The 27,100-nt window shown below is 63.1% G+C and overlaps 2 protein-coding genes and 1 long non-coding RNA gene across 9 annotated transcripts; 2 read left to right on the forward strand and 1 right to left on the reverse strand.

The window, feature by feature from the left end:
- On the forward strand, nt 1-16,138 carry ATP2A1 (ATPase sarcoplasmic/endoplasmic reticulum Ca2+ transporting 1). 2 transcript variants are annotated; one of them, XM_070063745.2, is made up of 23 exons: nt 1-305; nt 620-637; nt 1,026-1,108; nt 2,536-2,640; nt 3,332-3,470; nt 5,182-5,262; nt 5,945-6,030; nt 6,170-6,467; nt 6,635-6,801; nt 9,543-9,631; nt 9,821-9,923; nt 10,190-10,321; nt 12,417-12,542; nt 12,658-12,876; nt 13,238-13,573; nt 13,696-13,916; nt 14,038-14,240; nt 14,497-14,582; nt 14,672-14,805; nt 14,918-15,035; nt 15,134-15,251; nt 15,490-15,531; nt 15,882-16,138. In XM_070063745.2, exons 1-22 carry the CDS (start codon nt 188-190, stop codon nt 15,492-15,494), a joined length of 2,985 nt encoding a protein of 994 aa, XP_069919846.1. In that variant the 5' UTR covers nt 1-187; the 3' UTR covers nt 15,495-15,531; nt 15,882-16,138.
- On the reverse strand, nt 16,093-26,008 carry RABEP2 (rabaptin, RAB GTPase binding effector protein 2). 6 transcript variants are annotated; one of them, XM_051847638.3, is made up of 13 exons: nt 25,468-26,008; nt 24,764-24,973; nt 21,667-21,824; nt 19,916-20,026; nt 19,471-19,818; nt 18,745-18,840; nt 18,565-18,663; nt 18,026-18,184; nt 17,482-17,659; nt 17,318-17,329; nt 17,179-17,234; nt 16,893-17,009; nt 16,093-16,615 (listed from the first exon to the last, which is right to left on the reverse strand). In XM_051847638.3, exons 1-13 carry the CDS (start codon nt 25,526-25,528, stop codon nt 16,514-16,516), a joined length of 1,707 nt encoding a protein of 568 aa, XP_051703598.3. In that variant the 5' UTR covers nt 25,529-26,008; the 3' UTR covers nt 16,093-16,513. The 6 variants fall into 6 exon arrangements, 3 of the variants coding, with proteins under 3 accessions (XP_051703598.3, XP_089177337.1, XP_089177338.1); XM_089321211.1 differs by lacking the exons at nt 21,667-21,824; nt 24,764-24,973; nt 25,468-26,008 and adding an exon at nt 20,203-20,362 and having other exon boundaries at nt 18,026-18,180; XM_089321212.1 differs by lacking the exons at nt 21,667-21,824; nt 24,764-24,973; nt 25,468-26,008 and adding an exon at nt 20,203-20,359.
- Nucleotides 21,891-23,797, forward strand: LOC149120521 (uncharacterized). Its single transcript, XR_016225909.1, has 2 exons — nt 21,891-22,025; nt 23,168-23,797. It is a non-coding gene; the product is annotated as an uncharacterized LOC149120521 (long non-coding RNA).
- Nucleotides 26,009-27,100: the final 1,092 nt, after the last annotated feature.

Genomic DNA, 27,100 nt, shown 5'->3' on the forward strand with positions numbered 1-27,100 from the left:
GGCCGGCTGCTACAAGTGGGACTGGGGTCAGAGCTTCGTGGAGGGAAGACAAACCTGGGGGGGGCAGGAGAGGAAAAGGAAGAAGCCCAGACCGACAGGCAGGAGGATACACTGAAGAAGGCCCCCGACGCGTGAGACCCCCCCAGAAGGAACCCACTGCTCCTGGGGCCCCCAAGAAGGGAGCGCAATGGAGGCCGCGCACTCCAAGAGCACAGAGGAATGTCTGGCCTATTTTGGGGTGAGCGAGACCACAGGCCTCACCCCGGACCAAGTGAAGCGACATCTAGAGAAATACGGCCACAATGGTAAGTGTCCCTCGAGGAGAGGCTGGGGACTCTCATGCACCCTGCGCACGGGGGCGCGCATGCGCGCGCGCACACACACACACACACACACACACACACACGGGAGCCTCTCCCTCCAGGGTATCTACTGTGGTCCAGGGGTGGGGGCGGGGACACTGAGAAAGCAAGTCTCTGAGATCCAGAATGATTCTGGTGAACCTCAGATGCCCTTTGGGTGGCTTGATTCCCTTACCTTAGCCACAAAGTCCCGGGTGTGGGGAGCGCGAGGCTGAACCCCAACTGAGTATGTCCTTTTGTTCTTTTTCCCTGGGTAGAGCTTCCTGCTGAGGAAGGTGAGTTACCCGAATCCCTGAGCTCTTGCTCCCTGGCCCTCCCACTCCTGCCCTCTGCTCTCTAGTTCCGGGGCTGCTCTTTGCAGCCTCTCAGGCAAATACCCCTTCCCCAAAGGGCAGACATTCCACCCCAAAGGTTAGAGCCCAGCCAGGGCTAGAAGTCTCTGGCACCTTCTCCTAAGACACCCAACCCTTAACAACTGCCTCCACCTCAAGGAGCCGGAGCTGGGGGGTGGTCCCTGCCCTTCCCCCCACTCCCTACCCCGTGAGCTGCCTGCCAGTCACCCTAGGGGCTGCAGACCCCCCTACTGCAGCCCCCGGCCACCCCCACCCCCGCCCGGCCCCAGCCTGCCCTCAGGGGACTTGACCCCGCGGCCTCTTTCCCCAGGGAAATCCCTGTGGGAGCTGGTGATAGAGCAGTTTGAAGACCTCCTGGTGCGGATTCTTCTGCTGGCCGCCTGCATCTCCTTTGTAAGTGTGTTGGGGTGGGGTGGGGGCAGCTGGGGGCTGGCTGGGGGGGCGAGGAGCGTGTGCGCGCAGCTGGGCCCTCAGCCGTGGGCGGCTCCCCGGATCCTCCAGCGCCGAGCCCCGAGCATCCTTGTTCTACAGAGCAGAGCTGGGAGGCTGTGGGACGCTGATTCTCGTCCTCCTCTGGCCTCCCCCACACCCTGCAGGCAGGTTTTATTTTAGGCTTTAAGGGTGTTCTCAGCCAAAACACTAAAGCTAAGCCACCCTCGCAGCTTCAAGGGCTTTGACAGCTCGGGTTACCCCCACCAAGCGCAGGGCTCCCGGCCTCCAACGCCGGCAGCGGCTCTGCAGCCACTACCACTCCCAGCATGCCCCGGGCCACGACGCTCCACCAATCCCCGGGCCTCCTGGCGCCCCTGCCCCGCCCTCCCCGGCCTCCTGACGCTGATTGGTCGAGGGAAAGACTCGTTCCGAGAAGCGGGAAAGAGCCGAGCGGTGCGAGGGTGACTGCGGGTGCCCCCTAAGGCGCCGACAACTCACCGGTCCCCAGGCTTAGCCACCCCTCTGCCCTTATCAGGGCTGGAGCCTTCGCACCCGCCCTGCCTAACGGGCCCCCTACCCCTTGGCCTTGGCCTCAGTAGGCCCCGCACAGCCTCGTGGCTCGGCCACCTCTCCTGCCCTGGTGGCTGCCTCCCCTCCGGGATCCACGGCCCCTGCTCGGTACCGGCACCACACCTGCCATCCCCGCGATCCGTCCTGCGTTTCGGAGTCTCTTTAACACTTGAGTCCAGCAGGAGGAGGACAAGACCCTGGAGCACAAAACCCCCCTCTGCCTGGGTCGGGCGCCTTCCCAGAGGCCCGGTCTGCCCCTAAGTCCAGCTGCCAGGGCCTCCCTCTCCCTTCTCAGATTTGCTCCTTGACATTTGCCGGTGGCTGTTGCCTGGCATTGCAACAGCTGGGGCGGGGTGTGTGCAGGAGGCCCAGTAACACTATCCCCTCCGTCCTGCTCCCTTGTGAAATTGGAGCTCCCCAGCCTCGGCTGGAGGCGGGGGGAGAAGGGCTGTGGGTGGGCCGGGTGCCTGCGAGGACCACAGGGTTTTTTTCCTATCGAGTTTTGGCTCCCCGTAGGATGGATGCGGCTTTTAGGGGTGGTTGGCCCGAGTGTCCCCTGAGCTTCGCTTACCAGCCAGCAGCTTGGTCAGGGAAACCTACAGTTAATCCCCCATGCTGTACACGTCTGTGCCCACCTGTTCGCGCTGAATCATGGCCGTGGCAGCGCTAGGCGTGCCCTGCAGATGTGGGCTCCGGGCCCCTGCCCGCGTCCTGCCTGCAGCTTCCCTCCAAGTGCTCTTTGCAAACCCTCCCCCTTCCTGTCTTTCCCCACTTGAGGGGCGTCGCTGCCTGTTACCCGCCCCTCCCTTGCTCCCCAGGTGCTGGCCTGGTTTGAAGAAGGGGAAGAGACCATCACTGCCTTCGTTGAGCCCTTTGTCATCCTCCTGATCCTCATTGCCAATGCCATCGTGGGAGTTTGGCAGGTCAGCTGGGACCCCCTGCTCACTCCTCCGGGTCCCGGCACCCTCCCTCAGGGCTCCTCCTCCATCACCTCCCTCTAGGTTTGCCTCTCCCCCTGATCCTCTTCACCCAGTTTGGAAACGGGGTTGCAGGGTGGGGAAGAGGCTGGGATGCTGGGAACCACTGTTGCTTGCTGGCTGTTGGAGGAGATTCCAGCCTAACTCTGAGCCTCAGTCTCCCCACCTGTGAAATGGAGCTAATAATCCCGGCCCTCAGACTAGTGGCCAAACTGAATGAGTCGCAGCGTATGAGTGCGGGTGCCAAGGGGGGAATTCCTCACGTGCTCCTCTGATTTCCTTCCACCTCTTTCTTCTCCACCCTCTGCCTTTTCTGGTTTCTGCTTTTTAAATTTTCTTTGGTTCTTCTTTCTTCTCCCCCAAAAAACCGTCTCTACCTGTTTACAGCCACCGCACACCCATACCCACACCCTCACCGCACACGCACACCCCTGTCCTCCTGTGGGGTCTTGAGCACTCCCTGGCTCTGAGAGCCAACACTGCCTAGCCCTGCCCCCTCTGCGAGGTCCCCACCTCTCAGGCCCCAGCCCCCCCCCCCCCCCCCCCGCCCCGGCTCCGCTCCTCCATCACTCCCCACTCCCCCTCAGCCCCAGCCCCTGCCTTCTCATGGCCGGCTCCTCTTGCCCTGTGCCATCAGGAGCGGAACGCTGAGAACGCCATAGAGGCGCTAAAGGAATATGAGCCCGAGATGGGGAAGGTGTACCGGGCTGACCGCAAGTCAGTGCAAAGGATCAAGGCTCGGGACATCGTCCCCGGGGACATCGTGGAGGTGGCGGGTGAGTGACGCGGGCGACAGCCTCGGGTGGGGTCTGGGCGCTCCTTCCCAGACTCCTTGGGAGGTCACGCCAGGTAGCAGTGCTCCGGGCCGAGTTGCCACAGGAACAGCCAGTCCTGTCCCTGAGGCTACAGGCAGACCCCCGGCTCCCCCTCCACTCCCCCAGCACTTGCATGCAACAGGTGGAACCCAGGCCCTGCCAACGGCCCCATCTCCACCCCCTCCCGAGGCCTGGCCTTCCCTCTCCTTCCTTCCACCCCCAAGCTTGGTCAGCTTTCTGTCTTGACCTCTCTGTGCCCTTGAGGCCTCTCCGAGGGGAAGGAGCGAGGGTAGAAGGGAGGAGGGGGGCCAAAGGCTCGAGCCCCCGGCCATGTATGGGAAACTCAGGCCCCAGCCCGCAAGCACGGGACCAGGGAGGAGGCGAGCCCAAGGAGGGCCCCGCCCCAGTGAGGGACACTTAATTCCTGCCCGGGGAGGGGTGGGGGCCGAGTGACTAAGATGACTGGGATTCTGCCCCCTTCAGCGGTTTTTATATTTGCCCCGAGCAGGCCTCCCCACGTCTCCAGGCCCCTGGCACTGGGACCGCGTCTTCCTAGGCCTCTGCCCTCCCTAGACACCCGAGTCGCCGCTACCCTGGGAAGCTTGGGGCGAGGGAGTGAGGGCGGGCTGGAGACCCCGGCATCCCATCACAGGGCCGACTTGCCACCGTGACAGCTTGGAGTCAGCACCATGAATGTCTATAAATATCGCCTGGGCTTGGGTGACAGGGTGTCCCGCCCAGCGCCACCGCAGCCGCCGCTTCCTCCGGCCTGGCTGCGGAGGGAAATCCACCAAGCCCTGCCCCAGTGTCGTCTGTGGGGGCCAGGGTGGAATCGAGCAGAGCCTCCGGGAGGGGTGCAGCCTCTTTTACAGGCCCCTAAGGCTGGTGGGGGCGCCCAGCCTTTAGTACTCCCCAAGGTGGTCTCCGGGCTGACCCAGCCGGCCCCCATGTGTCTCCCGGCCAGGCCTCTGCGTGTCCCAGCTGCAGCACGTTGCTGCAGTTTCTGCTTTTCCAAGCCCACCTTGTTTCCTCTCTGGCCCACCCCCAGCCCCTGATTTCCGTCAGCTGCCCAGGCTGAGGGGCTCCCGATACGCGGTCCCCTCCGAGACTCACCCCACACCTGCTCCCTCTCCGCTGGCCTCCTCCCTCGTCGCCTTCCCTCTCTCCTGCTTCCTGCTGCACTGTTTCTCTCCGTTAACCTTGACCTTCTGGAGTTTTCCCTCACGTCTTCCCGCCTTCCCCTGCCTTCTCACCCTGGCAATTCGCTCTGACACCCCTGCTCCCACTTCTTTGGGTGCTTTTTTACCTCACTCTGCCCCCCCCCCCCCGCCTCTCTGTTCTCCTTTCTCTCTGTACATCCGATCTGTCCCCAGTTGCCCCTTCGGTTGTTCAGGGGACACTAACTGAGCACCTACTGTGTGCCAGGCAGGATGCTGGGCCCCTCCTATCGTGGGAAGCATTCTACAATGGGGGGCAGGAGAATTGGGGGCCCCAGGGGTGCTTTCTGGGGGCTGTAGGAGCACCTGCCGAAGGCCTGACCTAAGCCCAGGACCGGGCCCCAGCCTTGAATCCCAAAGGATGGGTGAGGTGAGGGGCTTGGACAAAGCCTGGGCTTTTCTTAGGTAGGGAGAAGATACCATTCCCAGCTGACCTCACTTTGCTCTCTCCACAGTTGGGGACAAAGTCCCTGCAGACATCCGCATCCTGTCTATCAAGTCCACCACCCTCCGCGTGGACCAGTCCATCCTGACAGGTGTGCGGGCTGGGGGGACAGGCAGGGAGGAGGAGCCTCTGCTGGCCTCCTCCATCATCCGGGGCCCTGGGGAGAGGCCGCACGTTAGGGCCCCTTTGCCATGTGGCCGTCGGCCCACCTCTTCCACGGGGACGTAGTCACAGCCACACCTGGACAGCTGTGCCGCCTCCTTTGGTGTCCTCAGAGGTCCTCGAGCGAGGGACCATGGGGTTCCAGGGGAAAGTGCAGGGTGTGGATGTCCCCCCCAGTCTCAGCTGCATCCCTTCCTCCCCTGGGAGGCGGCGAGCAGAGCTGGAGAACATTCCCTGTGGTCCAAGCAGGCCAGGCCGGGCTGGCCCAGGAGCCGTGAGGGGGCGGGGACCTGTCCCTCCCAGGGGTGTGACCCACACTGGACAGTGCACCTCTGCATACATCGGCTGCTTTGATTGTCACCAAAACACAGTGCTCAAGTGTCCCCATTTTTCAGAGGGGCAAATGGAGGTTAAGCGCGCAACGTTGTGCAGCTGGCGAGACAAGGGCTTCCTGCTCCAGTGCAGCCCCTCCCAGGGCCCAGCCTGCCTGCAGGGCCGTCGCTGGGTCCTGGCCAGGCCCTGTCCCTGCTGAGCAGGGAGGGCGTGGGGTGGGGTGGGAGTCAGGGAGAAGGAGGTGATGTCACCTGAAAGACCCGGCCCCTTCTCCGCAGGCGAGTCCGTGTCCGTCATCAAGCACACGGAGCCAGTCCCTGACCCGCGGGCTGTCAACCAGGACAAGAAGAACATGCTTTTCTCGGTGAGCAGCCCGGGGCCAGCTGTCGCGTGCTCCAGCCAGGAGCCCAGCTCTGGGAGGAAGATGGAGGAGGCGTGGGAAGAGAGAGAAGGGGGGCGGGGCACCCCTAGCCCAACGCCTTGCCTCTCCTTCACCTTCCCAGGGTACCAACATCGCGGCCGGCAAGGCCCTGGGCATCGTGGCCACCACCGGCGTGAGCACCGAGATCGGGAAGATCCGTGACCAGATGGCCGCCACGGAGCAGGACAAGACGCCGCTGCAGCAGAAGCTGGATGAGTTCGGGGAGCAGCTGTCCAAGGTCATCTCCCTCATCTGCGTGGCCGTGTGGCTTATCAACATCGGCCACTTCAACGACCCCGTCCACGGGGGCTCCTGGATCCGCGGTGCCATCTACTACTTCAAGATCGCCGTGGCCTTGGCTGTGGCTGCGATCCCAGAAGGTAACGGCAGCCTCTTTCTCCTCCTGTTTGTAAGTCTCATCAGCAAAGGCTGTCTTCCCAGATGTCTCGGTGCCAGGTGCCAGGGGTCAGGAGCTGATAGCCTTGGGGGCCACAGCAGGTCTCCTGGCCCCTCCCTGGGGGTCGCTTCCTCACCGCCCTCCCCGCAGGTCTTCCCGCTGTCATCACTACCTGCCTGGCCCTGGGCACCCGCCGGATGGCGAAGAAGAACGCCATCGTGAGGAGCCTGCCCTCTGTGGAGACCCTGGGCTGCACCTCTGTCATCTGCTCTGACAAGACTGGCACCCTCACCACCAACCAGATGTCTGTGTGCAAGGTCAGGGGCCAGACACACCCATCACCACCACTGAGGGTGGGGCCTGGGAGGACACGCCCACTCCAGACTGCTGGGGGCAGGGACTGAGCCCTCCGGAGAGGAGTTACCCCTGCGTGCGCCATGCTCCAAGGGCAGAGAGAGTGCCAGCTGAGGCGGGAATCAGACCCCCGGCCCAGGCAGCCAGCTCACTGGGCCACCGCCATGGGGTGTCTCAGTCTGCCACAACAGCCTGTGTAGGGCAAGGTCTCAGTCACCCCATTTTTCAGAGAAGGAAACTGAGGCTCTCGGGGGTTCAGTGGTTGGCTCACAGATGCAGTGGGGAACACACAGAGCTGAGCTGTCGGTCGGCCCTGCAGAGGGGCTGCCTCATGGTGGGGGGCCCAGCCATGCCCAGCCGGGGCAGCATCTCCCGACCAGGCCCCCCGCACTCCCCTGGGCCTCACACAGTAGGTCATCCCAAATGTCTAAAAAGCAAACACACACAGGGCTGTTTTTAAGATTCGTAGGATCACAGAGGAAACCAGTGACTGAATCCAAGGCGGCTTCAAACAGTTTGTGGAAAGCAGAATTAAAAGATAACTCTATGCTTTTTAAAGATTATTTATTTGAAAGTCAGAGTTATGCAGAGAGAAGGAAAGGCAGAGAGAGAGAGAGAGAGAGAGAGGTCTTTCATTTGCTGGTTCACTCCCCGATTGGCTGCAACGGCCAGAGCTGCGCCGGTCCAAAGCCAGGAGCCAGGAACTTCCTCCAGGTCTCCCATGTGGGTGCAGGGGCCCAAGCACTTGGGCCATCTTCTACTGCTTTCCCAGGCCATAGCAGAGAGCTGGATTGGAAGTGGAGCAGCTGGGACTCAAACCAGCGCCCATACAGGATGCTGGCATTGCAGGCATCGACTTCACCTGTTATGCCACAGCGCCAGCCCCCATAACTTTATTTTGATGCAAAAAACCTATGTGTAGGGTTTTTTTTTCATATTTTTTTTTCATAATACCCATTTCTGTGAACTTTTTGAAGGTCCCAAGTAGTACTCAAAATATTCTCAAAACAAATTCATGATTTAGTTATATATCTGCTGCTTTATCTTTTATTTATTTTTTTAAGATTTATTTTATTTGTCTGAAAGGCAGAGAGAGAGAAGGAGAGACACAGAGGGAGGTCTTCCATCTACTGATTCACTTCCCCACATGGCTGAATGCCTGGAGCTGGGCCAGACTGAAGTCAGGAGCCAGGAATTCCAGCCAGGTCTCCCATGTGGATGGCAGGGGCCCAAGCACTTGGGCCATCTTTCGCAGCTTTCCCAAGTGCACTAGCAGGGAGCTGGATTAGAAGTGGAGCCGGTGCTGTGCTATGGGATGCCGGCATCATAGGCCGTGGCTTCACCCACTGTGCCACAGTGCCAGTCCACACTGCTTCATTCATGGGTTAAATAGCAAGTTCCAGCAGTGAGTCTGAGTTATCAAGGTGCTGAAGCGGTGATGAGTGTCAGTTACGCCGTTTTGAAAGATCCGCCCCGGCAGGAATGAGACAGGAAAGTGAGGTTGTATTGGCGGCAGAATCACAGGCCTCGCTAATACCATCGGACCCATCGTCAGTTCCTAACTGGAAAGAAATGCTGAGACCAGTTAGAGAAAAAGTAAAAGACTTTTTTGCTTTGTTTTGGGGCCCTCTAAATTCATGGACTCCTTGAGGGGTCATCTGTGGGACCCCTGCCCTAAACAGAGTTCTGTGGACAAAGCCCGTGAAGCGGAAGTTGCTGTTCTGAGGAGTGAGGGCTGTGTGGGCAGCTGGGGGGGAGGAAGGCCGTCTCTCAGGCCCATGTGGCTCCCCTCCCCCCCCCCGCGCAATACCTGTCAGGCCGCCCTTCCCTGGTGGAATGGGAAGCTCCGTCTCTTGGCTGCTTTCCCTGGCTTCCGCTGGCTGCCACCCACCCCCTGGGCTTGCGAGTTCCACACCCGTCTCATGCACAAGGCTTCAAAGCCAGACCGCAGGCTCCAGGCCCATTTCATAAAGATGAATTCATTGCCCGTGTTTGAAAGTCAAGAGATTTCATGGGAAAATGACTGGAATTTCTAGCTCTTCCTGCAAACCTGGAAGAGCAGCTGCACCTGTAAAGGGGCCAGGTGCCGACAGGTGGGCTCTTAGCCGCAGTCCCCACCATGCTCTATTAACACCATCTCGTTTATTTATTTTAAAAATTTATCTTATTTATTTGAAAGGCAGAGTTATAGAGAGAGGTGGGGGAGAGAGAGAGACGGAGAGAGAGAGAGATTCCATCTGTTGGTTCACTCCTAAAATGGCTCCAATGGCTAGGGCGAAGCCAGGGGCTTCATCCAGGTCTCACACTTGGGGCCCAAGCCCTTGGGCCATCCTCTGCTGCTTTCCCAGGCCATGGCAGAGAGCTGGATCGGAAGTGGAGCAGCCGGGACTCGAACCGGCACCCATATGGGACACCAGCATTGCAGCCAGTAGCTCAGCCTGTTATGCCACAGCGCCGGCCCTGTTACTTTAATGCCTGATCTAAGGAAGCCCCGGTGTGACTGGCAGTCACTTTCGTTTCAGCACAGAACATGGAGAAGGGCTGGGAAGGCGGGGTGGGAGGAATCAGGTCCAGGGAGGAATCAGGAGAGGCCAGAAGCGGTCGGGACACGGTGGCGCGCTCCGCAAATGTGCTCCGGGGGTGGGCGCCAGGAGCCTGGGGCATGGGCACAGGGGACATCCGTGTGCGCCCTTCTCCCCCGCAGATGTTCATCATCGACAAGGTGGACGGAGACTTCTGTTCGCTGAATGAGTTCTCCATCACCGGCTCCACCTACGCTCCAGAGGGGGAGGTGTAAGTCCCTGCACCCGGGGCTCCTGCTGGCTTTGTCTTCCTTTCTCCAAGTTCACTGCCATTTCCCCCACCCCAGCCCCACCGCCCCGCGCCCTGCTCGCTCTGCTCTGCCTGTGCTCTCTCTCTGCAGCTCACTCCCCGTTCTCCACTGTCTCTTTGCTCTCCTCCTCCCTGCCTGCCCACCGCCAGCCTGAAGAATGATAAACCCATCCGGTCAGGGCAGTTTGATGGGCTGGTGGAGCTGGCCACCATTTGTGCCCTGTGCAATGATTCCTCCTTGGACTTCAATGAGGTAACCGCCCCGCCCCACCCCCCACCAGCACCACCAGCAGCAAAACAGCTCCCCTAGCCCTGCTAGTTGGCCAGAGTGTGGGGCTCGCCAGCAGGCCAGGAAGGGGTCTGGGAAGGGGCCCTTGGGGAACCAAGGCCAATGCACAAAGTGCTGAGAGGAAAGTGTGGTTTGCTCCCTTCTAGGGGAAAGGCGGGTGTGCAGGGTTGGGGAGTCAGGGCCCAGGTGTCCCGGTGCCGACCTGGCTCTTCCTCTCATGCCCATCTCAGACCAAAGGCGTCTATGAGAAGGTGGGTGAGGCCACGGAGACGGCGCTCACCACCCTGGTGGAGAAGATGAACGTGTTCAACACGGAAGTGCGGAACCTCTCGAAAGTAGAGAGAGCCAACGCCTGCAACTCGGTGAGCCTGGGCGCCCTGCCGCAGGGGCCTCCTCAGGCCCACACCCCGGGGAGCTGAGCCGGGCAGCCGACCTTTCCCGCTGCTGGTATCAGGGGGAACCACGGCCCCTGGACTCATACCTGGCCCTCTGCGGCCTGTGCTGCAATGCCCCTGATGAATCGAATGTCACTTCCTGCGGCGTCCCAGGTCGAAAAGGGAGAGCTGGGTGCAGGGACCCAAGGGACCTGGCTCGGGCAGCTGTGATCTCAACGCACAACGCCCTGTCTCCGGAAGCACGCTGGTTCTCATGGGGTCTCAGGCCCTGCTTTAGGGTGTGGGAGATGCGGCTGCCCGGTGCACAGGGGACGACTTCCCTGTCCTGATGAACCAGGCCAGCTGGGCCAGACTCGCTGGGAGTTCTCGTTGTATTTGCTCTGGGATGTCAATGCTGTGGGCAGCTCCCATCCATGCAAGATGCTCACTGCTTTTTATAATAGGACCCTAAAAAGTGAAAACTGCCTCAGTGTCTGTCAGAAGCTTAGTTTTATTTATTTGTGTGTGTGTTTTTTTTAAAAGATATATTTATTTATTTATTTATTTGAGAGGTGGAGTTACAGAGAGAGGAAGAGGAGACACAGAGAGAGGTCTTCCATCTGCTGGTTCACTCCCCAAATGGTTACAACTGCCAGAGCTGGGCTGATATGAAGCCAGGAGCTTCTTCCAGGTCTCCCACATGGGTGCAGGGGCCCAAGGACTTGGGCCATCCTCCACTGCTTTCCCAGGTGCATTAGCAGGGAGCTGGACTGGAAGTGGAGCAGCCAGGACTCGAACTGGTGCCTGTATGGGATGCTGGTGCTGCAGGCAAGAGGCTTAACCCCCCACACCATGGCATTGGCCTCTAGCAGCTTAATTTTTAAAATGTCCAAATGAGGACTGGGCACTGTAAAGCCATCGCCTGTGACTCTGGCATCCTATATGGGCACCAGTTTGATTCCTGGCAGCTCTACTTCCAATCCAGTTCCTTGCTGATGCATCTGGGAAAGCAGCGGAAAATGGCCAAAGTGTTCAGGCTTCTGCTGCCATACTGTGGGAAAATATCTGTGATAAATTTGGTCAAAGCTTTATTTATTTATTTGAAAGAGTCACGGAGAGAGAGATCTTCCAACTATTGGTTCATTCCTTAGATGGCTACGAGAGCCAGGGCTGGGCCAGGCCGAAGTCAGGAGCCAGGAGCTTCAGCAGGGCCTCCCACGTGGGTGGCAGGGGCCCAAGCACTTCAGCCATCTTCCTCTGCTTTCCCAGGTGCATAGGCAGGGAAACTGGATTGGAAGCACAGCATCTGGGACTCGAACCAGAGCTCCAGTTTGGGAAGCCGGTGTCACAGGCAGCGGCTTAACCCACTGAGCCACAGTGCCAGCCCCTTTAAGTTAATTAAAATTACATAAAAGGAAAAGTCCTCCAGTTACACGAGCCACGTGTCCAGTGCTCAGTGGCATCGCTCAGGGACATCCTACTGCCCAGTGCAGGTGAGGTGACGTTTCTGTCATCACCGAAGCCTCTGTCACACAAGGCTGCGTGAGGCCAGCCTGCTGCAGCAGGCCTTTAAACCGGACGCTGTGGCAACACGAGCCTTGGAACCCTCTACTGTCACGCAGCAGGCGCCAGACTTCGCTTTACCCTCAGCCTCTGGCCGGGCTCTGCTCCAACTTCCAGATCCTTTTAGCTCTTTTAAGGGGGCTGGTCTCTTCCCTCCCTGTCTCCTCTTTTCATCTTCTTCTTTTCTTTCTTTCTTTCTTTTTTTTTATTATTTATGAGAGAGAGAAAGAGAGAGAGACTCCCATCTGCCAGTATACTCCCCAAACGGCTCTGGTAGCCAGGACTGGGACAGGCTGAAACCAAGAGCCAGGAACTCCAGCCTGGTCTCCCACGTGGGTGGCGGAGACCCTAGTGCTTGGGCCGTCTTCTGCTGCCTTCCCAGGCACATCAGCAGGAAGCCGGATCATAAGCTGAGTAGCCAGGCCTGGAACCAGCACCCTGACAGGGCCTGTGCTGGTCCCCAGCGGCGGCTCAGCCCGCTGCGCCTCAACGCCGGCCCCTCCCGGTCTCTCTCCCCTAGGTGATCCGCCAGCTCATGAAGAAAGAGTTCACCCTGGAGTTCTCCCGAGACAGGAAGTCCATGTCTGTGTACTGTTCTCCAGCCAAATCTTCCCGCGCTGCTGTGGGCAACAAGATGTTTGTCAAGGTCAGACACTGGAACGCACCCGGGCCTCTGTTCTTCCGAATTCGGGTCCTGTGTCCTGTGCCCGCCCCGTGCCGCTGTGCCTCGGTCTCTGAGCGCCGCCCTTCTGGTCTCCCAGGGCGCCCCCGAGGGGGTCATCGACCGCTGTAACTACGTGCGAGTCGGCACCACCCGGGTGCCCATGACTGGGCCGGTGAAGGAGAAGATCCTCTCCGTGATCAAGGAGTGGGGCACTGGCCGGGACACGCTGCGCTGCCTGGCCCTGGCCACCCGCGACACGCCGCCCAAGCGAGAGGAAATGGTGCTGGACGACTCCTCCCGGTTCATGGAGTACGAGGTGAGCAGAGGGGCACTGCCCACCGGCCGTGTCCCGCAGCGCGGCCTCGGGAGCGCTGGCCGCCGGAGTTGCACAGAACCTTGGGTCAGAGGGTGGCTCCAGGGCTGCTTGCAGCGTGACTCGTGGGCAGGTGCGCAGCGGAACGTGGGACCCTCCCTCCCTTCTCCGGGGAGCGAGAGGGGTCTAAGTGCCGGCACTGCCCAAAGCAGGAGGCGCCACCCTCACTTCCGCCGCGTGCTCTCTGCACTGTCAGGCAAGGTTTCCCGCCTCGGAGCTTCCCAGGCCCCTGGAGCCTCGCCCCTCATCCCGTCCGCTTTCCAAGGCCCTCCCTGACCCGCTGCCCTCTGCACTGTCTCCCCAGACGGACCTGACGTTCGTGGGCGTCGTGGGCATGCTGGACCCGCCCCGCAAGGAGGTCATGGGCTCCATCCAGCTGTGCCGGGACGCCGGGATCCGCGTCATCATGATCACCGGCGACAACAAGGGCACGGCCATCGCCATCTGCCGCCGCATCGGCATCTTTGGGGAGAACGAGGAGGTGGCAGACCGCGCCTACACCGGCCGCGAGTTCGACGACCTGCCCCTGGCCGAGCAGCGGGAAGCCTGCCGCCGCGCTTGCTGCTTCGCGCGCGTGGAACCCTCCCACAAGTCCAAGATCGTGGAATACCTGCAGTCCTACGATGAGATCACGGCCATGGTGAGGGTCCCACCTCGGGAGGATCCATGGGGGAGATGGGTAGGGGCCGTGGGCGGGAGGGAGGCTCTCAGCACGGGTGCGTGGCAGGGGGCCCTGAGCCCACTCATTCCTTCTTGCCTCAGACAGGGGATGGCGTCAACGATGCCCCTGCCCTGAAGAAGGCCGAGATCGGCATAGCCATGGGATCTGGCACCGCCGTGGCCAAGACAGCGTCTGAGATGGTGCTGGCGGACGACAACTTCTCCACCATCGTGGCCGCCGTGGAGGAGGGCCGCGCCATCTACAACAACATGAAGCAGTTCATCCGCTACCTCATCTCCTCCAACGTGGGCGAGGTGGTCTGGTGAGCAGCCGGGTGGCACTGGGCGGCGTGCGTGCGTGTGCATGTGTGTGTGCGTGCGCGTGCATGCACTGGGGGGCGGGGCTGACCCCAGGTCACACGCGTGACCGCCTCCTCCTGGCAGCATCTTCCTGACGGCCGCCTTGGGGCTGCCCGAGGCCCTGATCCCTGTGCAGCTGCTGTGGGTGAACCTGGTGACGGACGGGCTCCCGGCCACAGCCCTGGGCTTCAACCCACCAGACCTGGACATCATGGACCGGCCCCCCCGGAGTCCCAAGGAGCCCCTGATCAGTGGCTGGCTCTTCTTCCGCTACATGGCCATCGGGGGTAAGCAGGGAGGGAGGCCCCAGTCCTTCCCAGCGTTTGGAGTCTCCCACGTGGGTGCAGGGGCCCAAGCACTTGGGCCATCTTCCCCTGCTTTCCCAGGTGCATCAGCAGGGAGCTGGATGGGAAGTGGAGCAGCTGGGGCTTGACCCGGCGCCCATATGGGATGCCAGGATCGCAGGCAGCAGCTTAACCCGCTGCGCCACAGCGCCCATCCCTGGCCCTGACCCTGACTACTGCCATCTTCTCTCTGCTGCAGGCTATGTGGGTGCAGCCACCGTGGGAGCCGCTGCCTGGTGGTTCATGTATGCGGAGGATGGGCCGGGTGTCACCTACCACCAGCTGGTAGGGGAGGGTGCGGCGTGGGGTGGGGGCTGCTCTGAGGGGGGTGGCACCTTCCACGGGGTCTCAGCCTCCCATCTGTCGCCCTGCAGACCCACTTCATGCAGTGCACCGAGGACCACCCTCACTTTGAGGGTCTGGACTGTGAGATCTTTGAGGCCCCAGAGCCCATGACCATGGCCTTGTCTGTGCTGGTGACCATCGAGATGTGCAATGCTCTCAACAGGTGGGCTCCCCACCCCAACTCCCGCGCGCCCCACCCACCCGCCTTCCCCTTCCTGCCTCACCTGCCTGTCTCCCCTGCTGTCCCACCTCGCTCCGGCCGGCCCTCGCTGCAGCCTGTCCGAGAACCAGTCCTTGATGCGGATGCCGCCCTGGGTGAACATCTGGCTGCTGGGCTCCATCTGCCTGTCCATGTCCCTCCACTTCCTCATCCTCTACGTCGACCCCCTGCCGGTGAGCCTGCCCCCCACCCCGCCCAGTCCTCACAGCCCCCAGGGAGCCCAGGTGGGGACCACCCCTCCCTCATGGCTGCTACCCCACCCCCACCCCAGATGATCTTCAAGCTCAAGGCCCTGGACCTCACCCAGTGGCTCATGGTCCTCAAGATCTCACTTCCAGTCATCGGGCTGGATGAAATACTCAAGTTCATTGCTCGGAACTACCTGGAGGGTAAGGGACAACCCCCCTACCTTGCACCTCCCCTCTCCTGGAGCCCCGGCCCCTCCCTCTGCGCTGCGGACACGCGCAGCGCCAGCCCTCTTCCTCTGTAGCTGGGCGAGTTCTTCTTTGTCTTGGTGGGACCAGCGTCCCCCAGGGAGGGGCACCCTGGCCTCTCCCCACCCCCACAGTGCCTGTGGGGCTGCAGCCCTGGCCCCTAACGCTGTCTCTCTGTCCTCTCTGGCCATAGGATAAGCACCCCCTCCTCCATGTCTTTGAACCCGTGTCACAGGTATCGCCCTCCCTCCTCATGCGTGCCCCAGCTGCTGTGCCCGCCGCCTGCGCCCCTAGCCCACCCGCGCTCGCAGCTCCGTCCGGAGCCACTGCCGCTGCCGCCTCCACCTCCGCGCTTGCCGGGCGGCCTGCGCTGCTGCCCTTGCCCTGGGCGGCAGCTCTGCTGCCAGGCTCTCGGCCCGGGCACCGGCGTGCCTGCGCTGCGTCGCGCTGTCTGCTGCTGGGCTGGGCCAGGGGAGGGGGTGTTGGGGACAGGGGGACACAGGTGAGTAGGGGACCCAGGGAACAGACACCCAGGACCCACTGTCCCTCTGCCTCCAGCCTCAGCCCACCCTCTTCTCCTTCCAGATCCAGAAGATGAAAGGAGGAAGTAACCAGTCCTCCCGCCCCTCCCGCCCCCATAGACGCATCTTCGGCCCAGGCTGTGGCACACACCCCCCCCCCCGCCCCGCCCCAAGTTTCTGTTTGTAAACATGACGTCCCTCACCCCCACCCCGCCCAGCACCTTGTAAATCCCCCTTCCCCACCCCATGGGGCTTGCAGGGACAAGGCGACCGACTGAGCTCAGCTGCTTATTTATTGAAAATAAACAACACAAGAGTCTGGCCGTGCCTCCCTGTGCGTCTTGGGACGAGGGTCGTAGTGTCATGCGCTCTGGAAAGCAGCTGTCTGTCCCCAGGGGGCGCTGAGGGAGGCTCCGCGGTGGCCTGGAAGGAGCCAGGCGGTAACAGCCACTGCCAGCCGGGCTCGGTGTGGGGCTGGGCGGGAGACCGCGGGTGGGAGCTGCACTTTGGTTCCGGGAGGGGTCTGGGGCCCTCCCCCGTGTCATCCCTGAGGAGGAGGAGGCCGGGCCGCCCTGGGGGGGCAGCACGGGAGGGCACTGCAACCAACCCCCAGCTCGGAGGGGGCGGGCGGCCGGTTCCGCAGTGGACACAAGCAGTCCTTGGGGGCCGGAGGAAGGGGCGTTCGCGCCCAGGCCCTCAAGTGTCCTTGATGTCCTTGACGTCCCTCAGGGGCGCCTCGTCCATGATGCTGCGCACTTGCTGCAGGGTCTCTGCCTGGCGGATCCGCTCCAGGCGCACCTGCGGGGTTGGGCGAGGGAAGCGGGTCCTGGGGGGGTGGAGCACGGCCCCTGCCCCAGCTGCCAGCCCTCAAGGGCAGGGCCCAGGGGCGGCCCCCACCCCCACTCCAGGTGAACTGGGGTCAGGGAGGGAAAAGGCGGAGCTTCCACGTTTCAGTTTCCGGAGCTCTAGCCCAGGGCAACCGACCTCAGGGAGGAAGAGATCCCCTCCCCAACCTGCAAGGCCCCAGGGGTCCCCCCCAAGTCGCGCCAGCCTGGTAGGGAGGGGTGCGCCACACCTGCAGGGCCTGGGACAAGCGCACGAAGTCCCGCTGCACCTGCTCGCTGGTCTCCAGCTCGGCCTGCAGCCGCAGCACCTTGGCCCTCTGCTCTGAGAGGAGGTCGGTGAGCGGGGCCTGCAGGAAAAGGGGGGCCAGGCTCAGCCCGGGGCGAGAGAGCATGCAAGGCCCAAGCAACCCCCTCCCCACCAACCACCCCTGCCTCGGTCTCCTCCCGCCTGGTCTGGCCCGGGCCTGAGGCAGACAGAAGGGGCGGGAGGGGCGGCACGGCCCAGCTTGGCCTCACCTTGCCCTGCTCCTGCTGCACCCGCTCCATCTCTGTCCTCAGGCTGCAGAGGGAGGCTGGGAAGGCAGGGGGCTGATCAGGGCCTCGGCCTCTCACTGAGCCGCCCCCTCCCCCACCCTGCCCCCCCATGCCTACTTACCCTCCAACACCTCTGTGGGAAGCAGAGAGAGAGAGAGAGAGAGAGAGAGAGAGAGAGAGAGAGGTCAAGGCGAGTTCTCACACCACTTCCCCTCCCCCTCCGGCCACCCCCTCCCGGCCCAGGGCCCCTGGGAGCAGGGTGGGCGGCTCCGCCCCTTCCCTCACCTGTCTCCTCCCGCTGCCCCCGCAGCTGCCCCTCCAGGCTGGCCCTGGCCGCCGTCTCCTCCTCCAGCGCCTCGCGCAGGGTCACAATCTCGATGCGCAGGCGCTCGGCCTCGTGCTCCCGCGCGCGCTGCTGGGCCCGGGCCTCCTGCCGCGTGTGTCGCACCAGCTGCTGCAGGTCCTGGAGGGGACCCGGGTCACCCGCTGGGCGGGGGGCCAGAGGGAGGCTCACACAGCGGGGGCTCCCAGGGTCCCCTCCACGAAGCTCAGACCGGCCCCCCGCGAAGCACCCCATGGCCCGTGTGGGGACACCTACACCAAAAGCCAACTATGGCCAGGCAGGCGCTGCATAGGGCCCCGGGAACACGTGAACACGCGTCTCGCGAGACGACGATGGCATGCCTGGTGCCGAGTTCCCGGAACTCATTTCCTCTCCACACCAACGCTGGACGGGGCAGGGGGCCCACGGTGTTGCAGGAGTCTGTCCCCAGGGCCCGAGGGCTCAGCCGGAGCCCTGCTGTGCCGGCGGGGCCCGCACCCCGCTCACCTGTACGGAGCTGGGCAGCGGCTCCTCCGCGCCCTCGTCCTGCCCCAGGAGGCCCTGGGTGGCGGGCGGCGGGGGCTGCTCGGCCCGGAGCCCCCGGTTCTCCTCATTCAGCCGCTTCACCTCATGGCTCAGGCAGCGGTGGGAGGTGGCCAGCTCTGCCTGGGAGCAGGTGGGGTGTAAGCCGGCGAGGGACACGCTGTCTCCCTCCAGTCCGCGTGAAGTCCTAGCGCCGGCCCTGCTGACTCAGCGGTCACCAGCCCCATGTTTAAAACCCCGAAGTAGTTGCTAATTTAAAGGCTGGGAGACCACACACAAATGGTCCAGATTTCAGGCTGGCGGCAGGGGGCCAGAGGCCCCCCCTTCCCGGCTCGGGAAGCACCCCACACATCTCCGCAGACTGGGGCCCTGGGCTCCGCAGGGTTCGCTCAGCGCCCCTGCTCTGGTCACGGCCAGGGCTGCCCCAAACCCCTTCCCCACCAGGGGCGGCAGGTGCCTCACCTTTGGGCACGCCCTCCCCAGGCCCCGCCCCCAGCGCTCACCATCTGCAGCTGCACACGCTCCTGGGCCTGGCTCACAGTCCCCTGCAGGGTCCGCAGCAGCTGCTCCGAGTTCTGGACCTGGGCCAGGAGCACCTGCATCTGGGGGTGGACGGCGGACGAGGGTGAGGGCGGGGCGGCCGGAGGCCCTGGCCGGCGGCGCCAGCGGAGGCCGGGACCCACCTGCTTGGCACAGTCCTCGTTGCTGCGTCTCAGGCCCTCCTGCAGCTCGTCCCGCTCCCGCCGGACGCCCTCCAGCTCCTGCTGCAGCTGCCGGCCCTGCCGCGGACCCGGACCCAGCGTCCACATCGGAGAGCGGGTGGGGCGGGGCCTCCCCTCCTGGCCACGCCTCACCCGCCCCGCCAGGTCCTCTCCCCAGTGGGCTCCGTCTCTGCTGCTCTCCCTGGAACCCCAGTCCCCAGCAGCCACTGCTGCCCCGACACCGAGGCCCGCGTGAGCTTCCAAAAGCCCAGAAGCCAGCGGGGGCTTCCTGCTCCTTCCAGTATACAACGCAGAACCCGCGGGCCCGGGTTCGAGCCTAAGCTCCGGCTCGGACCCCGGCTTCCCGGCAACGCCCACCCCGGGAAGCAGCAGGTGCAGGCTCAGGTCCTGGGCTCCTGGCTTCAGCCCTGGCTGTGGTGGGCACCTGGGTGTGTGTGGGGGGTGACCCAGTGAGTGCACGACCTCTGTCTGCTTCAAGTAAAATGAAAATGGATAAACACAGCCAGGAAAATAAAACGAAGCGTAAACTACGCTGCGCCCACGATGCTTCCTCCTGGTCTCCCATGGGGTGCAGGGCCCAAGCACTTGGGCCATCCTCCACTGCACTCCCGGGCCACAGCAGGGAGCTGTATCAGAAGTGGAGCGGCGCCCCTCTGGGCCCTCTGGGCCGCCCCCCTGCGCGCTCACCTCGGCCTGCAGCTGCTCCCACTGGCCGTCGGCAACGAGCTGGTAGCCGGGCGGCGGCAGGTAGATGCCCTCGGGGACCAGGGTGCCGGTGGACACCAGCGAGGCCGTCTCCTCCTGCTCCGGGCTCAGGGCCTGGCGGCCGCGTGGCGGGGAGCTGTCCGCGCCGGCGCCGCCCAGGGCGAAGGAGGAGATGGAGGCGCTGTCGTCGCAGTTGCGGGCGAAGGCCTCGGCCGCGGGGCCGCCGTCTCCGCTCACCTCGTCCAGGGGCTCCAGCGGCGGGGACGGGTTCCGAGACAGGGGCGGCGGCTCCGCGGAGCCGGGCAGGGCCGGCGGCTGCCGGGGCCGTCTCTGGGGGAGGGAGGCAGGGGAGCGCTGGGGGGCGGGGCGGGGCCGGGCCGGGGGCGGGGCGCCCGATCCTCCACGCCCCCCGGCCGGCCGCGCGCACCTGGATCTCCTGGATCAGCTGCTCCGCCCGCAGCAGCTTGGCCTTCAGCTCCTGGATCTCCTGCTCCATGGGCAGCACGATCTCCCGCAGCTTCTCCGAGTCCTCGTGGGCCTGCGGGGGGTGCGTGGGCGGTGACGTCCCCTCCCCCGCCCCTCCCTTCCCAGGAGGTGCTGTCCACCCATCTCAGAGCTAAGACACAGACGCCCCGAGGGCCGACGGCATGGGCCCCAGTGCATCAGGGAAACCGGCCAAGGTCACAGCTGTCTCCCTGTCGCCCACTTACTCACCAGAACTTTCTTCTCCAACATCCGGATTTTCTTTTGTCATAGAACCTCAGAGTTTTAGCTGGGCACGTGGCCTACATTCTAGAACGCCACCTACACTTCTCAGCCTCCCTGCAGCTAAACACCATGGCATGACTAAGTTCCAGCTAGCTAGGTGTAACCAGATGGAAGAGGGTGTGCCTTTCTTTACTCTTCCTCCTTCTTGCTGGCTGGAATGTGGACATGATGGCTGGCACTCAAGCAGTCATCTTGGACCATGAGGCAATCTGCTACCTATGGCAAAACAGCAACACAGGAGCCTGGGTTCCTCCTGACTTACTGAGCTGCTACACCTGTCCTCCCGGACTGTGCCTGCCTCTGGACTTTCTGGAAAAGCAACTTCTGTCTTATTGAAGCCATTGCTGATTTCTGCATTTCCGTCACATCAGCCAAACGTCAGCCTGGCAGCTCTGTCCGCCCGTGCCCTTCCCATCTGTCTCTGAGCTTGGGGTCCTGCTGACCTTGCACGGCCAGCAGCCTCTGGACGTCTGCACTTGGACGTCACACAGGCTCCTCCAACCTAGCATGGCCAAAACCGCGTCAGCGCCCGGCCCCGGCTCCTCCCGCCACAAGCGCGTGGTCAGCACGGGCGGCCCTGCCAGCCGCCCAGTTGTTCATGGCTGACACCTGCCAGTCACCGCTGCCTGGCGCCGCCTTCTTCCCACTCAACGCCGAGGCTGTCACCGGAGTCATCTAAAACCTTCTCCAGGGAGCTCAGCCAACCCCACCCACCCGCCAGGAGCAGTCCCAGCAGGCACAGCGGGCCGGCCTGGCCCCAGCAAAACGCCGCCCGGCCGAAGACCTGGCGCGTGGACTCCACGGAGGCACACAGGGGCCGGCCTGTGGATCCCTGGGGTGCTGGCGGGGTGGGGGTGCGGGGGCTTTCACTGAGCACGGCCTCCCGGGCCCTCTGTGCGCAGGAAGCAGCCTCCGCTGGGCCGCTGGGGGCTGGACGCCCTCCTGCTCTGGGCTCCTGCTTTGGGCTCTGCCTCTCTCACCCCGCAGTTCCCTCTGTCTCCCCGAGCCTCGGCGACCTGCTGCGGGCAGTGGGCTCTTAGCGGCGACCCTGCCTCCTGGGGGGCGTGGGGGCGTGGGGGCGTGGGAACGTGCTTCCTGTGAACCATCAGTGGTGGCGACCGGAACACAGGCGGACAAACAGAACGCGGAGAACCGGGCTGCTCCGGGCCTCACTGTGCTCATCTGCTAAATGAGTCTAGGGGGCTTCCTGCGCGGGTCTGCAGGCGCCCCGCACAGCGCTGAGTGCATGAGAGGTTTCCTGCCGTGAGCTCCTGTCCCTGCACGTGGGCGACCTCACTCTGGATGTGAACCTGCAAGGCCCCCCCACCCCCAGGACCCTGCCTGACCCTGGGCCCACGGACCGGGCAGCCGGCCGCCAGCCCCCCGCGCGCCGTCTCTGCCGAGGCCAACCTTCTCCATCTGCTGCTCCAGGGAGTCCAGCGGGTGCGTCCGCGACAGCAGCTGCCTCAGGCGGCCCAGCTCCCGCTCCTTCTCCTCTGAGTCCTGCTGCTGCTGCCGCCACTCCTGCTTCAGGGACGCGATCTGGGCCTCGTAGCTGCTGATGGAGTCTGCCGGGGCAGAGGAGGCAGCAATCGCTGAGGGACGCCGGCCGAGGAGGGGGCGGAGGGGGGGGTGCTGGGTGTGGCCGGCAGCTGGGGGCTGGGTTAACCCTCTCCAGGGCCTGGCGGAGTGGCGGGGATCCCTGGCGTTCCGGCTGAAACAGATCTGGATCCGCAGAGACGGTGCCCTGGGCCACCGAGCTGGGGCAGGTGCGGGTCCAGGGGACGCGCGCACTTGGTGACAGAAGCCGCAGGCACAGGGTGGGCGCAGCAGCCGGGTGAGGTGAGCGCTGGTTGGGAGGCCTGTGTGCCAGGCTGCAGTGGGGCTGAGTCCCAGCGCGCTGAACTCCGGGTCCAGCTTCCTGCCAGCGCACCCTGGGAGGCGGCGGCGGAGGACCTAAGCACCTGGCTTCCTGCTGCCCGTGTGGGAGCCCTGGATGGAGCTCCGGGCTCCTGCCTTTGGCCTGGCCCAGCCCTGGCAGTCACGGGCACCTGGGGAGTGAACCAGTGGATGGACACGTGGTCTCTCTCCCTCTCTTTCTGTCACTCTTTGCCTTTTAAATAAAAAAATAAACAGGCCGGCGCCGCGGCTCACTAGGCTAATCCTCCACTTGCAGCGCTGGCACCCGGGGTTCTAGTCCCAGTTGGGGTGTCAGTTCTGTCCCGGTTGCCCCTCTTCCAGGCCAGCTCTCTGCTGTGGCCAGGGAATGCAGTGGAGGATGGCCCAAGTGCTTGGGCCCTGCACCCTCATGGGAGACCAGGAGGAAGCACCTGGCTCCTGGCTTCAGATTGGTGCAGCGCTGGCCGTAGCGGCCATTTTGGGGGTGAACCAACGGAAGGAAGACCTTCCTCTCTCTCTCTCTCTCTCTCTCTAACTCTGCCTGTCAAAAAAAAAAAAAAAAGATTTATTTATTTAAAGAGTTACACAGAGAGGAGAGGCAGAGAGAGAGAGGGAGAGGGTGAGGGAGAGGGAGAGAGAGAGAGGTCTTCCACCCTCTGGTTCACTCCCCAGATGGCCACAATGGCTGGAGCTGCTCTGGTCTGAAGCCAGGAGCCAGGAGCTTCTTCCAGGTCCCCCACGTGGGTGCAGGGGCCCAAGCACTTGGGCCATCTTCCACTGCTTTCCCAGGCCATAGCAGAGAGCTGGATCAGAAGAGGAGCAGGCAGGACTCGAACCGGCGCCCATATGGGATGCCCGCACGGCAAGCGGTGGCTTTACCCGCTACCCCACAGCGCCGGGCCTATCTATTGTTATTAATACGTTCCACTAGGGGTGGGCGTCTGGCTCACAGATGTCTGTCCCCAGGATCAGAGCACCCAGGTTTGATACATGACTCTGCTCCTGATTCCAGCTCCCTGCTAACACGACCCCTGGGAAACAACAAGTGATGGCCAATTGCTTGGGTCCCTGCCACCCACGTGGGAGACCTGGACTGTGACGCTGGCTCCTGTCTGCCTCCCTCTCTCATGTGTACACGGTTCATCTTAATGGTAGCCGTAAAGGTTCAGCCGCCAGACTGCCTGCCTTCACATCTTCTGCTGTGTGACCCCGGACTGGGCCTCAGCTTCCTCTGTACGTGGACACGGCTAAGAGTTCCTGCCTCGTAGTTGGTTGTGAACAATACACGCAAAACAGCTCAGAGCCTGGCAAACAACGCTCGACAACAAACTAGCTGCTGGGGCCGGCGCTGTGCGTAGCGGGTAAAGCCACCACCTGCAGCGCCAGCATCCCATATGGGCGCCAGTTCGAGTCCCGGCTGCTCCTCTTTCGATCCAGCTCTCTGCTGTGGCCTGGGAAAGCAGTGGAAGATGGTCCAAGTGCTTGGGCCCCTGTACCCGCATGGGAAACCAGAAGAAGCTCCTGGCTCCAGCCATTGCGGCCATCTAGGGAGTGAACCAGCAGATGGAAGACCTCTCTCTCTGTTTCTACCTCTCTCTGTAACTGTCTTTCAAATATATTAAATCTTTAAAAAAAAATTCCATAACCGACACAAGTCGCATAAGGATGCAACCGTGCTGCTCAGGGGTGCCTGAAATGTGGGAAACACAGCCCCGGAGGTGGAGACGGCTGGAGGGGGGGGTGGTCCAGAGAGGGAGCTGGCCAGGGTGGGAGGCGGGGCTCAGCGGGTGAAGCTGTTGCCCCTTGTAGCCGCGTCCCACACCGGAGCACTGGCTCAGGTCCCAGCTGCTCCGCTCTTCTTCCAACCCAGCTTCCTGCTGACAGAGGTGCTCGGGCCACGCGGGGAACTGGATGGATGCAGTGCCGGGCTCCTGGCTTCCGTGTGGCCCAGCCCTGGCTGCTAACCAAGAGATTGTGGGCTCACTCGCTCTCTCGCTCTCTCTCCCCCTCTCCCTCTCTTGCTCTGCCTTTCAAATAAGGACACTGAAACGGAAAAGAGAAAGAACTGGCATTGTGGGGTGGGAGTCGGAGACGAATGTTTTCTGGAGGCCAGTGGTCCAGGAGGGAGGTGCCACGGGCCCCAGGGCCGCGGCGGGGCGGGGCAGTGGGAGCAGAGAGGTGCCCCCGTCACTGACATCTGTTTCAGACTCGGGCCTCGGCTGGGGAGGGGGAGGAGCTAAGCAGAAAAGCAGCAGGGAGGTCCTGGGCCCCCAAGCTGTGCTTCCCCTGCCCGGAGTCACATCCTGCGAGGGAGGAGGGGACCTGAGGGGGGGGGGGGCAGGCAGGGCCCAGGCCCAAAAGCAGGGCGGTTTGGGGAACTGAGAAGTTTCTTGCCCAGGTTCAGGGTTGATCAGCCATCAGTGAGGGACGAGAAATGACACAGCGAGGGGGTCGGGAGAGCTAAACTTAGCTGTGACCCGAGGGCTGCGCTCTAGGCAAATTCAACGAGGGGGCGCTTGCCTCGTTGCGTCGCTGCAGCCTTGCCGCCCTCGCCCCCCAGCCCTGGCCCCTCGTCTAGCACGGCCCGCCCCGGGCATGCGCCTCTCACCTTTCAGGATGGCCTGCAGCGAAGCCACCTCCTCCTGGCACTGCCGCTGCACCGCAGCCACGGCCTCGGCCTTCGTGCTCTCACTCACCTCCGCCACGGCCTTCATGGTCTCCATTTCGGCCAGGGCGCCGGCCAGCTCAGCCCGAAGCCGGCCCAGCTCACCGGCCTCGACCTCAGCCTGCGGTCCCGTCTGGGTTTGGGGGTCCAGCGCTGTGGAGGACAGGGATCAGACTCTCGTCCCATCACTGCCCGGATCCCCAACACTCCAGGACACCCGGCAAAACAGCACCGCAACCGACTCTTGCAGCCCCACCTTCACCTGGCCCCGCCCCCACCTGGCCACGCCCCCAGCAGGGCACCTGGCCACGCCCCCCAGCAGGGCACCTGGCCGGACCTCGCGCTGCCTACAGCCCGCCTCTTCCCAGAGTCTCGGTTCCCGCCAATCCCCCGGAGGCTCGGACGCGACCCCCCCTCCCCTCCGCGGCAGCGACCCCGCCCCTTCCCCTACCGGGTCCCACCGCTGGCCCCCTTCGGGGCGGTCAGACCACGCCCCCTTCGCCGGTAGCCCCAAGGCCCCGCCCCCTCTCCCGCCAGCGTGCCCCGCCCCTCTCCCGGCTCCCTTCTCCACCCCCCACCCGCCGGCCGAGCTGGGCCCCGCCTCCGGCTCCACCGCCCCCCGCGTGCACGGACGCGCCCTCACGTACCAGCCCCCGGCCGCCTCTGTCGCCCGTCCGCGCCCGCAGTCGCCGGCGCAGCTGCTGCCATCGCCTCGGCGCAAACGGCGGATTCCCGCACTCCCTGGTGACGGAGCTCGCCGCTTCCGGGTCCGCTCGGCTGTTTCCGGATCCGCTCGGCTATTTCCGGACCGGCCCGGGATCGAGGTCCTGGCGGGCGGCCGAGGGAAGTGCCGAGCGTCGGCCGAAGATTCCCGAGTGCACGCCCGAGCCCCGCCTCCCTCCTTCTTCGCTGGGGCGCGACGTCTGCCCCTCAGACCCCCGAGTTCTTCCGGCTGAGGGGGTCGCTGGCGTCCAGCGGTGACCTCAGCAGTTCTGCTCCGTCACGCCTGCTCAGGGCCGCCGGCCAAAGCGCCCTCTGCGGCCCTCCCCGCGCCACCTCAGGTCGGCCCCTGGCCGCCCTCCCGCCGCAGCCCCGGCTCAGGTTACAGCGAGCTGGGGCCGGGCTCTCGCCGATTGTCCCTTGGGCCGGGGCTGGATCCACTTCGCTTCTCTGGGCGCCAGAGTGTCCACGTAGCCGGTCGTAAAAGTCTCAGACTTCCACGAGCCCACCCCCACTTGGTATTCCACCAGTCGCGGCTTCCTGCAAATCCCCCAACCCCTCCCAGTGCCTCTCAAATCCCTCCTCCGCCGGCCTCTGTCCTGGGTCACGATTGCCTTATCCCGGCTCGGCAGCAGGAATTCAAACGGAGCTTTGACAGCCCTTCCCCCAAACCTGTCCTGGGAGTTCCTGCGTCTTGGCCTCCTGCTGCAAGCCCTGGTAACTCGACCTCCAGTGCACCGAATATTCCAGAAGGTGTTCCTTTCCCTCCATTTCCAGTACTGACCCCTAGTCTCTGGCCCCATCATCTCCGTCCTGCTTAGTAACCATCCTCCACCACACACACACATTACAAAGGCCCCTTTAGTTAGTTCTGCAGAACGCAGTTGGAATCACCTCTGTGAAACATGTGAAGTGGGGGCCGACGCTGTGGCGTAGCGGGTGAAGACGCCGCCTACAGTGCCTGCATCCCATATGGACGCCGGTTCGAGTCCTGGCTGCTCCACTTCCGATCCAGCTCTCTGCTGTGGCCTGGGAAAGCAGTAGAAGATGGCCCAAGCCCTTGGGCCCCTGCACCCATGTGGGAGACCCTGAAGAAGCTCTTGGCTCCTGGCTTCAGATTGGCACAGCTCCGGCTATTGAGGTCATCTGGGGAGTGAACCAGCGAATGGAAGACCTCTCTCTCTCTCTCTGCCTCTCTGTAACTCTGCCTTTCAAATAAATAATTCTTTAAAAAAAAAAAATGCTTGTGCCTGCTTAAAAACCTAGTTGGCCACTTTGAAACTGGTTAGACTTTTCACCGTGTCACAGGCAGCAAATTCAGCCATGAACAGATGTTCAACATCATTAGCCATTAGGGAAGTAGAAATCAAAGGCAGCAGGAGACAGGGTCATGGACATCTTAACAGTGGCTAAACAGAGTAACAACGCCAAATGCCGCTGAGTGTGCAAAGGAACCGGGTTTTTCTGTACTGCTGCCAGCAAAGTGACTGGTGCTGGACCCAGGCCAATGCCAGGAGCCTAGAACCCAACCTGGCTCATCTATGCAACTCTCATTGGCTG

This window comes from Oryctolagus cuniculus, chromosome 19, assembly GCF_051225735.1.
Source record: "Oryctolagus cuniculus isolate XC-2025 breed Fujian yellow rabbit chromosome 19, ASM5122573v1, whole genome shotgun sequence".
Lineage (NCBI taxonomy): Eukaryota > Metazoa > Chordata > Mammalia > Lagomorpha > Leporidae > Oryctolagus > Oryctolagus cuniculus.